This window comes from Mustela nivalis (genome assembly GCF_964662115.1).
Source record: "Mustela nivalis genome assembly, chromosome: 7".
Taxonomy (NCBI): domain Eukaryota; kingdom Metazoa; phylum Chordata; class Mammalia; order Carnivora; family Mustelidae; genus Mustela; species Mustela nivalis.
The window spans coordinates 15,979,729-15,992,762 of record NC_139026.1 but is presented as its reverse complement, the minus strand read 5'-3'; the positions used below and the strand labels follow the sequence as shown (position 1 = coordinate 15,992,762).

The 13,034-nt window shown below is 33.4% G+C and overlaps 1 protein-coding gene across 1 annotated transcript in view; it reads left to right on the top strand.

Annotated features, from left to right (window-relative positions):
• The window catches only part of WASHC4 (WASH complex subunit 4), a 61,709-nt gene that overhangs the window by 32,025 nt on the left and 16,650 nt on the right, over window positions 1-13,034 (top strand). Inside the window, exons 17-26 of the mRNA XM_082739052.1 lie at window positions 625-771; window positions 895-974; window positions 2,063-2,168; window positions 2,744-2,860; window positions 5,264-5,432; window positions 5,693-5,847; window positions 7,331-7,405; window positions 7,687-7,791; window positions 10,377-10,511; window positions 12,199-12,307. Of these exons, the coding sequence (XP_082595178.1) occupies window positions 625-771; window positions 895-974; window positions 2,063-2,168; window positions 2,744-2,860; window positions 5,264-5,432; window positions 5,693-5,847; window positions 7,331-7,405; window positions 7,687-7,791; window positions 10,377-10,511; window positions 12,199-12,307 (1,198 nt within the window). The remainder of the gene's footprint in view (window positions 1-624; window positions 772-894; window positions 975-2,062; window positions 2,169-2,743; window positions 2,861-5,263; window positions 5,433-5,692; window positions 5,848-7,330; window positions 7,406-7,686; window positions 7,792-10,376; window positions 10,512-12,198; window positions 12,308-13,034) is intronic.

Here is a 13,034-nt window from a genome sequence, read left to right as displayed (position 1 = left end):
TCCCTCCACTGCTTACCTTGCTTGTGTTCTCTTGTTCTCGCTCGCTCTCAAATAAAAAATCTTTTTAAAAAAATTACATTGAGTATATATATATATATTTTTAAGATTCTATTTATTTATTTGAGAGAGAGAACACACAAGCAGGCAGAGTGGCAGGCAGAGGCAGCGAGAGAAGCAGGCTCCCTGCCAAGCAAGGAGCCCAAAGCAGGACTTGATCCCAGGACCCTGGGGTCATGACCAGAGCTGAAGGCAGTGGCTTAACCCACTGAGCCACCCAGGTGTCCCAATATTAAGTATAATTTTAAAATATGCCTCTTTAAAGAAATAATTTCCTTCTTAAATTTTAGAATGTGGCCTCTGCTGTTATCTTGAACTGCCTTTCAAAAAGCCTAATATGGAAATTTAAAAAGATGCTTAATACATTTGCTTTCCCTGACAGCATTAAATGGTAATCTTATAGAAGTAAAGCATATAACATCAGAAAAAGATGGACAGGGAAAACTTTTGTCTAAGCTCTCTTAAATTGAACCCTGGAAACATTACCCTTAAGTTTTTCCTCAGAATCTTTTGTTATTGATTCAAAAATAAAACTGTTATTTCTTGTTCTCTCCTTTTATCTTTTAGAAAAGAGTAATTTCTGACAAAAAATATAGTGAACAGCGTCTTGATGTGCTCTCTGCTCTAGTTTTGGCTGAAAACACTCTTAATGGACCAAGCACAAGGCAACGACGACTTATTGTTTCTTTGGCACTAAGTGTTGGCACACAAATGGTAAGTATATTGCTATTATGGGGGGAAAATGAAATCTGAGCTTTCACAGTTCCCTTATTACTGACCTAAGAAATCTGTCCTTACTTTTGCAACTTCTCTGTCATTCTTTCCCCTTCCTGAAAGAAAACATTTAAAGATGAAGAACTTTTTCCACTGCAAGTAGTCATGAAAAAGCTGGATCTTATCAGTGAGCTTAGAGAAAGGTAAGTAAGGATGTGTAATGGTATTCAAAAGAGAAGGCTGATAGAAACAGCAATTTGCTGTTTAGCATAGCAAGAGAAGAAATATAACCTAGATGGACCATTAGTTCCTCCTTGTCACTCCTTTAGCATGACCAAAATGAGACTATGACTAGGGATCATATTTTAGCTTTACTTCTACATTAAAGAGGTGGCTTCTGTAAGAATTCCATGAGAACATGTGATACCTAGAGCATCTGCTAGACCCTGTGTAATTGTGATTGCTGGGATTGTTCACTAGCCAAGTGGACTTTTAAAATTGCTGCTTTATAACAAGATTTCATCGATTTGTAAGGGACTTAGAGATTCATGTCACATGTCACATTCTGTAATTTTGTTTTGATACATAAATTGGAATTCACTCAAATGAATTAGTATTTGGAAGCCCCTTGTGACTTTATTATTTTCTTTTTATTGAGGGAGCAGTAAGTTTCTTGAAGGGAAAATGGGTCTTCTGAATTTGATTCCCAGGTGAATTAAGGTTATAGCACATTTAATTCTTAATTTTTGAAACTTACTGTTTTCTGTTTTGAGAAGCTGAGACTTTTGTAGTTAGTAGCATTTAACTTTCTATCTTTGGAAGAAATAGTGACCCTACTTCATTATAAGATACTTAATGATCATTTTGTTGCCATAGAATCATGTGAAAATGTCACTTGGCAAAGATTGTAGACAGACAGGCTAAGTGTAACTGGGTTTTTGGTTTTGTTTTGTATTTTGTCACAGTTTTTTAAAAGACTCTGGTTTTCAGCTTTGGGACAGGTAAAATGGTAAAAGTATTGTAAGTTCAGTCATACTAAATAATACTGAAAATTTTAACTATTTAAAAGTTATACATACTGTTTTTCAAGTATGCTTTAGAATTTTTCTGATTGAAAAATATTTATTTTGTGGCTTTTCTGTACTAATTTTGGGTTATATGATACAGGGAATAAAAAAATGGGTAAGACTGAGCTCTTGCCATTATGGTATAGAATGTTGTTCCTTTCATTATTTTGGGGGTGGGTGGGTACTTCAGTTTTGCTCCGACTAATTACTACTTTACATTGTAGAGTCCAAACACAATGTGACTGTTGTTTTTTATACTGGCATCGAGCTGTCTTCCCAATTTATTTAGATGATGTATATGAAAATGCCGTTGATGCAGCCAGATTACATGTAAGTGAAGAATAATGTAAAAAAGAATCCATCATTTTTAGTCACCATACCAACCATTCTAATTAGTTTTAAATACAATCATTTGACTTAATAAATCATTTTAAAATTGATTCTAATGTTTTTACAATGCTGTACATATTTAATAAGCATTTAGTCTAGTTAAATTTGATATTAATGTTAATGAACTAACTTTTTTACTCATATTCCTGATCATTCTCATTTCACTTGATTTTAGTTTATGTCACAATAGTCTGACATTTACTTGTCTGCAAGGTATATGTTACTGAGATCTATTTCCTTATGGAAATAAGTATTTCAGTGCTCAAAACAAGAAAGGATAAGTGAATATGAATTTTTTGGTTTAAAGTATTTGCTTCAGACAATAAAACCTGGCTCTTCTTATTTAGGAAAGTAAGACATGTCAAAAAAAAAAAGTCTTCAGATTGAGATTTTTGTCTTTAAAGATAGATAATTAACCTGTGTGATATTCCTTTTCTTTTTTTCCCCCTTTGTGATATTTCTTAATTAGAGCTCTGGTTTTTCTAAATTCATGAACATTCTAATTTTCTTCTTAGTACATGTTCAGTGCTTTACGGGACTGTGTACCTGCTATGATGCATGCAAGGCATTTAGAATCCTATGAAATACTTCTGGATTGCTATGACAAAGAAATTATGGAAATTTTAAACGAGGTAACATCCTATTCGAGATTGTATTCGAAATACATGTTATAAGTTTTTCAATATTTGGAAAAACTTTCTGGATTGAAGCAGGCTTTTAATCTCTCTTTCTATTTTCAATGAAGCAGGCTTTCATTTACATGTATACTATATATTCATTTTTATATATAAATCATAAGTTATTTATGAATCACTGCCTAGAACAAAAGATTTCTTCTTATAGTATCACTGTTTTGTTAAATTGGTCTTTACTAATTTTTTTAAAAAATATTTTTTATGCATTTATTAGAGAGAGAGTGTACACAACAGCAGAATGGACAAGTAGACCTCCCACTGAGTGTGGAGCGCAAGGCAGGGTTCAATCTCCAGACGCTGGGATCACCACCAGAGCCAAAAATCAAGAGATGTTGCTCAACTGAGCCACCCGGTGTCTTCCTAATTAGGAATTAGGTGCCCCTAATTTCTAATTTTTATTAGAAATTCAGACTAGGAATTTGGAAAATTTTTTTCACTTTAGCAAATAGTAAATTTGAATTTATTTATTTATTTTTAAGATTTTTATTTATTTAGTTGATAGGCAGAGATCACAAGTAGGCAGAGAGGCAGACAGAGAGAGGGGGAAGCAGGCTCCCTGCTGAGCAGAGAGGCTGATGCGGGCCTCGATCCCAGGACCTTGAGATCATGACCTGAGCCAAAGGCAGAGGCTTTAACCCACTGAGACACCCAGGCACCCCTGTAGATTTGAATTTAAAATTCTGTTTATTAGAAGAATGCAAATGCAAAATTGGTTTGAAAATGGAGTACTGCTAATGGAAATGCAGTTATTGCAATTTAAACTGATTTTATTAAATTATTTGGAGTGTCACTGACTAAAATTTTCTGTTTATTTAAATTTTCTAAATTTAGAAGCTTTACTTGTGTAACAAATCAAATGCAGTGTAGTATATACCTTCTGGTTTTAATGGAATGCATATTATAAACACTGATATCTTTAAATTTTCATCTAGCAATATTATATAGAGGGATAGATTAAAAATGAGTGAACTCACAATATAAACGATATTCAGGTTTGATAAAATTCTGAAAAATTTTATATAATTTCTTGTATTAACTATTCTTATTTAAAAATAACATACGTGGGGCACCTGGGTAGCTTAGTGGGTTAAAGCCTCTGCTTTCGGCTCAGGTCATGATTCCAGGGTCCTGGGATTAAGCCCCTCATCGGGCTCTGTGATCGGTAGGAAGCCTGTTTCCCTTCCTCTCTAGCTGCCTGCCTCTCTGCCTACTTGTAATCTCTGTCTGTCAGATGAATAAATAAAATCTTTAAAAAAAATAATAAAAATAACAATTAACATACGTGTCTGGCCAGTATTTAGAACTTCATGGCAGACTAGAAAAGATGATTAATTTTCTTACCTTTAGGGTAATGAATTTTGTGATTTTTTAAAAAATTATTATAATAAGGAAGCTTTTTTTTTTTTTTTTTTTAAGGTTTTGTTAGAGTGTGGTGGGAGGGACAGATGGAAAGTGAGAGAGAGGATCCCAAGCAGACTCCCTGCTGAGCATGGAGCCCAACATGGCACTTGATACCATGACCCCAAGATTATGACCCAAGCCAAAATCAAGAGTCAGACGCCCAACTGAGCCACCCAGGCACTCCTATAAGGAAGCTTTTTAAAAATTTCTTTTGCTAATTCTCAGGACCTTTCCTTTTTAGTTACTGTGTTTCCATAAATGTTATACTTTATATTGTATGTTCATGTTCCTTGTAATGAAGTCATCAGACAGCTTTTGAAGTTCTTTTCAAAGGTTTTAAGTATTAATGAAAATAAAAACTTCTATCTAACTGCTCCCTGGTCAAAAAAATCATTGGTTTATTTTCTTAAAAAAAAATTTTTTTTTTAAGATTTTTATTTATTTGTCAGAGAGAGAGTACAAGCAAGGGCAGCTGGTAGAGAGAGAAGCAGACTCCCCACTGAGAAGGGAGCCCCATGCAGGACTTGATCCCAGGACCCAGGGATCATGACCTGAGCCTAAAGTAGACGCTTAACCAGCTGAGCTGCCCAGGTGTCCCCAAAAATCATTGGTTTAAGATGGAAAACAGGAGTGCCTGCCTGGCTCAGTCAGTGGCATGTGCGACTCTTGATTTCGGTGTTGTGGGTTCAAGCCCCACATTTGAAGTAAAGATTATTTAAAAATAAAAAGCTTTAAAAAAAATAAAATGGAGAACAATTTCCATCTTGTCAATAAAAATATTTTACCATAGCTTATTTAGACTTTTAAACCAGTTTGGCAAATTTTTTCATCATTGCACTGATTATAAAACTCTAATGGTCAAAGCATAGATGCCTTGGAGGACCAATGCAGTTGGAATATTATTTTGAAAAATTAACATATGAATTCTTTTGTGAATAGCATTTACTGGATAAATTATGCAAGGAGATAGAGAAGGATCTACGACTTTCTGTTCACACTCATTTAAAGCTGGATGACCGAAATCCTTTCAAAGTTGGCATGAAAGACCTGGCCCTTTTTTTCTCTTTGAATCCAATTCGATTTTTTAATCGTTTTATTGACATTCGAGGTGAGTGTTCTGCTTTCCTTCTTAAAGTCGTGTTCTATATCTGTTAGCCCTTAACTATTAAAGAACAAATAAAAACAAAACTTTGAGAATATTTTTATGTTATTTATTTATTCTTTAGTTCCTTTTTGTTTCTTCATTTTTATTTTCTTAGTACCTTATTTTAAAGGAAGAAATTTAATGTTCAAAGATGTTTCCAAAAATTTTATTTCTCTTCTATTTTCATGAATCAAAAAGTTTTTTATTTATATATTTTTTGGTAGCTTACGTAACTCACTACCTAGACAAGACCTTCTACAATCTAACAACAGTAGCTCTTCATGACTGGGCCACTTACAGTGAAATGAGAAATTTAGCTACCCAGCGTTATGGATTGGTTATGACAGAGGCTCATCTTCCTAGTCAGACTTTGGAACAGGTATAGTATAAAGTGTTTTTAGCAGAGTGTGTTTGTAGCATAACACTGTTTCTCTAAATTGTCTTTTTTTTTTTCTTTTTACTTTATTTAGCATGTGTTTATATCTCAAGAAAATATTTGCTATAAAAACTACATACTTGACAAGAATAAAAAATTAGTTGGTGCTAATTTGCTTTATGAATAATTTACCACAGACTTCCTGTTTACACTCTGCCTTTTGTTGAACATCTGATTGAGATAGTGTTTCAGAAACATTGTGAGGTGACTTGTACAGAATTGTACAAAGTTAAGATCACAGCTAAGGATTTTAAATGTGGGTATAACATATAAGCTTTAATGTCTTAGGGAAAAAATGGTTAAATGTGTATAATTATAAATATTTTCTTAAAATGACGAGTGCCTAGAAGCATTTAGCTTTGCTAGTTCAGTGAGCTAATTTGTGATAAGGTAGTATCTCATGAGTACAAAAGTTTATGTTTTTAGTTAACTTGCATATATTTTATCTAAGAAAACTCAGAAATCATATTCATCAAAAAACACTCATTCCCCAAATTTTAGGATCATAATTTTTCTTACATCCTACTGCATTTCCAGGATCAGTTTGTATACCCTTTCATTCATTTATACATGTAGTATTCACTGAAAAGATGCTAGGCACTGAACTATGTTTTGGGATATAGAAATAAAAAGAAACAATTTCAGCTCATGTACTTATAACCTACTAGGAGAAAAAGTGAGTAAACAGAATTTTAGGTTGAAACATGAGAAAAACGATAATAAAAAGTTTAGTGGATATTGTGATGCTCCTTTGAGCCCTAGTTAGAAGAGCTATGGGACAATTTATATGATGACATTAGACATTATATTTTTAACTGAAAAATGAAGGATTCTTCATAGGTAACTTGTATGTTAAAAGTAGTATAGTGTAATTAAAAGAAGCATAAGGATTTGAAATTTGATTTTCTAAAAATTTCTGGGGTCTGCCTCTTCCTAGCCTTTTGACTTTGGAGAACTCCTTTAGCTTCATTTTTGTCAGTTGTGGAATTTATGAGACTAATACCTCATGTTTTTTTGAGATTTACTTGTAAAAAACCTTGCACGGTGCCTGAAAAATAGTATGTATTTTATAAATATCACCACATATCCTGACTACTTTTTAGAATCTGGCCCTTCTTTTATTTCGTAAAATGTACAGAAAATCTTTGGGAAGACAAATATTCCCAAGAATGATGGTGAAATGATTGAGTAATGAATCTCTGAAATTCTGAACATAACTGTTGTCTTTCAAAAGGGGTAAGATTAACAAGCAGCCAGGTTTCTCCAAGGAGACAGTCCTGATTGTGGCAGTTAGAAGGCTCCTTAGCCTTTGGTCGTATGTTTGTATAGTTGTTTTTTAAAGTAATTTAAAAATCTTGGTAGTAAGTCACTGCATTGATACAAGTCTGTCTTCAAGAATAATAGAACTGTGTGGGTTGTTTTGTAGGGCCTGGATGTTTTGGAAATTATGAGAAATATTCATATATTTGTGTCTCGGTACCTCTATAATCTCAACAATCAGGTGAGTAGGTTTTAGAATTCTTTTTAAATGTGGGCGGATGTATAGTAGGAAGACTGAATGGCAAAGAATTGATTCTCATTAGTGAAAACTAGTGAAATAAAGCAGAAAATAATTGTTTAGAGATCATCTTTTTATTCTTTTGCATTGATTACATTATCTTCTTGAATGACTTTCCAATTAAATTATCTCTAAAGAAATAGATTGTAAAGTTTTCTTTGTATAACTGGCCAGTGTTTGTGATGGATTGTGTTGTTACTTAGCATAAGTTTGTTTCATTGCAGATTTTTATTGAACGAACAAGCAATAACAAACATTTGAACACTATTAATATTCGGCATATTGCTAATTCAATTCGAACACATGGCACAGGAATCATGAATACAACAGTAAGAAACTTTGTTGGGGGTTGGGTGGGTAATGGACTCCTATTTAATTTGGTGGTTTGGCAAATAGCTTTCTCATAGAGTATTCTGGTAAACATACACTGCTGCCTATTTATATTATACCTGAATTTCCATTCTTCTGGTTGGTGTAATTAAAATGTCTGGGGGGATACCTGGCTGGCTTAGTTGGTGGAGCATGCAACTCTTGATCTTGGTGTTGTGAGTTTGAGCTCCATGTTGGCTGTAGAGATTACTTAAAAATAAAATCTTAAAAAAAAATTGGCACTAAAATTGTGTTAGATGTGATAGAAGCTCAGTGGTACAAAGGCATTTTTTAATATCTTACCATCTCAGGATCATCGTTACAAATAGCATTGGAGATTTGAACACATTGACATAAATATGTGTCTGTGTGGATTGTCTGATATTCTTTGAAAGTTGCTTTTGCAAATGAATCATTGATAGCATTTTATTTAATGTCAGTCATGTTCTTTTTTGGGGGGGCTTACTAATTATTTAAAAGTAGAAATTTACTAAAAAGACTTTGAGTGTTAGAAGTTGGCATCATCACTTGAGAGAATCACTTGAATTTGGATGCTATTTTTTCTTCTGTGTACAAGAAAAGTCTTTGAATTTACCAAGTTTTCAGGGTACACTTAATTTCTCCTTGAAGAAGGTTATGAATGCTTAAATACTAAAATATTATTAAGCATGTTGACGGTAAGGGAATAGGGAGGAGTTATATAACTGGAAATTACATAGGGGTGATTTTATTATTCTGTGGGGGAGCCATTAAAGTATTTGAGCTGATAGGAGATGTGATTGGAGTTCTGTTTTAATGGTTACCAATATAGAAGTGAGACGGAGTATATAATTTAAAATAAGGAGTCTTCCAGGTAGACGTCATGTCTGAACTTTTCAGGATAAGTAAACTTTTCTTTGACTTCATCTGTCAGATACTCATTCGTGTAATAGATATAATTATGTGTGTCTGTCTGAGGCACTGTGCTGGGCACTAGGGTGAGAAAAACAGTTCCTGCTTCATGGCGATTACACTCTAGCATGGGGTATAGTCATTAATCGTTGGTCACAGTAATGAATGTACGTTCCTGATATCTGGTGATGACGGAGTATAAAGAGACAAGATCAGAGACTAGCAGTACCCATTAAGAGTGGGAAGGATAAAGAATAGACTATTTCTACTAACATGAATAGTAATAAGGAGATCAAGAAAAAGCAGTGTTTGAGGATCATAGGGAAGGGAGGGAAAAATGAAACGAGATGAAATCAGAGAGGGAGACAAACGATAAGAGACTCTTTTTTTTTTTTTAATTTATTTTATTTGACAAAGTAGGAGAGAGGGAGACAGTGAGAGAGAGAACACAAGCAGGGGGAGTGGGTGAGGGAGAAGCAGACACTCCCCACTGAGCGGGGAGTCAGCACCCTGGGATCATTACCTGAGCTGAAGGCAGATGCTTAAAAGACTGAGCCACCCAGGCACCCTCCTAATTATAGGAAACAAACTGAGGGGTTGCTGAAAGAGAGGGAGGTGGTGGGAGAATGGGGTACCTGGGTGATGGACATTAAGGAGGGCATGTGATGTAATGAGCACTGGGTATTATATAAGACTCATGGATCACTGCATTTCACCCCTGAAACTAATAATACACTATATATTAATTAATTGAACTTAAATAAAAAATAATAAATAGATAAAAAGAAAGGGCAGTGTTTAAGCCACAAGAAAGGTTACAAGAAAGGACCCATTTCTAAAACTGGGTAATTGAAGACTGTTAAAAATGGCATATATTTGCTAAAACAGTAGGCTGGAGGAGGGTGGAGGAGATGAAAATTAATACAGGACTTCCATCTCTAGGTCAGAAGTAATCCTGTTATGGCTTTAATTTCAGCTCAAATTCAACCTTTTCAGGATTTTCTGAGCCTAGGTCAGGGCTTTTTATTATTCAGTCTCAAAGCACTGGAACTTCTCAGTGTATGAATTATGTAGTAGATATTTAATAATTTATTTAACATATACTTGCTTAAAATATCTGTCACTCCTGCTAGAATATAGACTTCATGATGACAAGCACCATGTCTAGCATGAGAGCAGAGTGACTGCTGTGCACATAAGAGGTGCTCAGAATATTCCTGGGTAAATAATTGAAAGTCTTCTTCAGAAAAGTTCAAAGAGCACTGTGTTTCTTATCATTCTAGACATGTAGATTAGTAATAAGTAGTCTCGCAGATGGAGGAACAGAAACTTCTGATTGTGGTTTATGACTTAAAAACTAGAGTGTTGAATCTGAGTTTTTGATTCTCACTATAACTCTTAATTCTGGTAGGAAAATATTTTCCTTTCTTTCCCCTTTTTGTGTAGTTAAATTATGTAAGGGGAGCTTATAGAAAGTTTTGTTAACTTGGGCAATAAAAAAACTTCATTTATTATTTCCAGTGTGAATTAGACTTTGTAAATATTAGACTATGAAAACTCGTATAGTGTTATAGATAACAGTTATTCAGTCACATTGATTTGAGATTCATTTTTATATTAACTTTGCCCAATTTCTTATATTTCAATTTTATAGGTTAATTTCACCTACCAATTTTTGAAAAAGAAGTTCTATATATTCAGCCAATTTATGTATGATGAACATATCAAATCTCGGTTGATTAAAGATATTCGGTTTTTCAGGGAAATCAAGGACCAAAATGATCATAAGGTATTTTCACATATTCTTTTTAAGGTAGTTTGATTCAACCCTTGAGCATATAGCAGATATTTATGCTGAAGTTCATTATACTTTGTAGTGGGGTTTTCATTTTTTTCAATTATTTTTCACAATAATGTCTCCTAGATATGGTCTCCCCAGTTTCTTGTATTTCCCCTTATAATTTCTTACTTTTTGCATTCTCTGTAGGCTACAGTGTAAGGATCAGTGTAACCAGGTGTTACTTTATTTTAAATAACACAGAAACAAAACATACTTTGAAACATTTAAACAACATAAACTGAATGATCTCCCTCATTTCTCTTACTCCCACTTTCATTCTTTGGAGGCAGTTACTATTAATATTGTGATGTGATGCTTCTAGATGTCTGTGTGATAAACATAGCTATTTGCCCCTACATGTACTACTTTTTTTCCTAACAAAAATGGTGTAATACTACACAGATTATTTTACAATATGCTTATTGTAGTTCTTTACATATAGATTTGCCTCATTCTTTTTAACAGTTGATAGTAAAGATGTATACCATAACTTACTTAATCTTCCCCAACTGACAAGTATTTAGGTTTTTCTTATTTTTTAGCGTTATTAACAGTGCTGCAGGTAACATCCTTACATATTTATCTCAGTGTATTTGGAGACTATTAAAATTCTGAAAAGTAAATTGCTGGAAGAGAAATTTCTAGGGCATATAATATAAATATTTAAAATTCTGATACATGTTGCTACATACTCTAAAAACACTGTACCAATTGATATTCCCATCTATAATTTATAAGAATGCTGTTTTCCCTTTCCCTCTGGGCTGAATTTTCTAATAATGAAGAGAAATCTGAGTGGTACTAGTATAGATGCATGTGGTCATGCAGATAGAGAACCAACATGCTTATTAGATGAGTTTTATATTTGACTTGCCACATATGGAACTATTTTAATTACTCTTAAGCATTATCTAATTGCAACCCTCTAGTAAACTAGTTAGTAGTTCTCATCAGTGTCAAAGCAGTAAAATATTACTTTCTAGTAAAATAACTAATAAATTTACAGATTACAGTTATCAGTGGAGAATTTAATTGTCTCCTTTATATTGGAATAAATTCCTAGTATTCAGAGAAATTATCGTTCTGTTTGTAAGAATTGTGTCCATTTGTTATTAGTATAAAATGAGTAATTTCCTAACTTTTAATCAGCTAAGACTTGAAAAATCTTTTTTTTATTGGTGATGGAAGCTAGATATTTTAGCTTAGCTAATGTGTATTATTTTAGAAGGAGTGTATTTTTATATATATTACCTCTTCAGCCCACAGGAACTCGGTTGGACATCTTTGAAGAAATGTTTCTAGAAGGAATTGGTTTCTTTTGACTATCTAATAGAGTAGTTGGATGTTGGGAGACTAATAATGGTGGTGGAAAACTTAAATTTGGTGACTTTCATAAAAATTATTTCCCTTAGCTAGTGGCAAAAAGAAGTTTAATTTATATTGACCTTGGATATTGGTAGTTTTTGTGCTATAAATTTTTTGTCATTAGACTTGAGTGATTTTTTTTAAGCACAATGAAAATAAAAAATTAGAAGCAAGTGGTATTAGCATGGTTGATTTTAGTGGTTGAATTTATAGGCAATTTATTCTTTAGGGGTCTTTATTAATAAAGGTAATCTTTAAATTATCTCTTTAGTATCCTTTTGAAAGAGCAGAAAAATTCAATCGAGGCATCAGAAAACTTGGAATTACCCCAGAGGGACAAAGTTACCTTGATCAGTTCAGGCAACTCATCAGCCAGATTGGTAAGTTATTATAAAAGAGTTGGGAAATAAAATACAAATTCCAAGAATCTTTTTGCTTAAATATCCCATACAAATAATCAACTTAATGTATGAGTGCCTGAGATCAATTTTATCCCACTAGAGTGATGTTCTTACCAGAAGTTTTTCAAGTATGATTAGACTGTTGGTACAAAAAAAATTGATAGACTGTGGACTAATGTATGTCGAATAAAATCTCTTTAATTAAATTAAAAATATATTTAGCTTATCTCAAATATCATGCTCATAATAGTCAGCCGGTAACTGTTTATTAGGTACTTAACCCTGTTCATTGATTGGCATTGCTTTGGACTTTAAAAACTTGTTCCCTGGGGTGCCTTGGTGGCTCAGTTGGTTAAGCATCTGCCTTCAGCTCAGGTCATGATCCTAGTGTCCTGGGATCAAGTCCTACATTGGGTCTCCTTGCTCACTGCGGGGCCTGCTTCTCCCTCTTCTTCTGCCTGCTCCCCCTGCTTGTGCTCTCTCTCTCTTTCTCTCTGTCAAATAAATAACTAAAATCTTAAAAAGAAAAATTGGTTCCCTGAAGTTACAGCCTAAGTGCAAAGGTATAAAATAATTTATATGGAAAGTTAATTAATATAAGTAAGTCATATTACTTATGGATCAGTTTAATTAAAGATGAATTATTAAATATTATAATTTTCTGTGTTACATCCTTTGATATGTGTATATAATTTGAGCTGTCCTG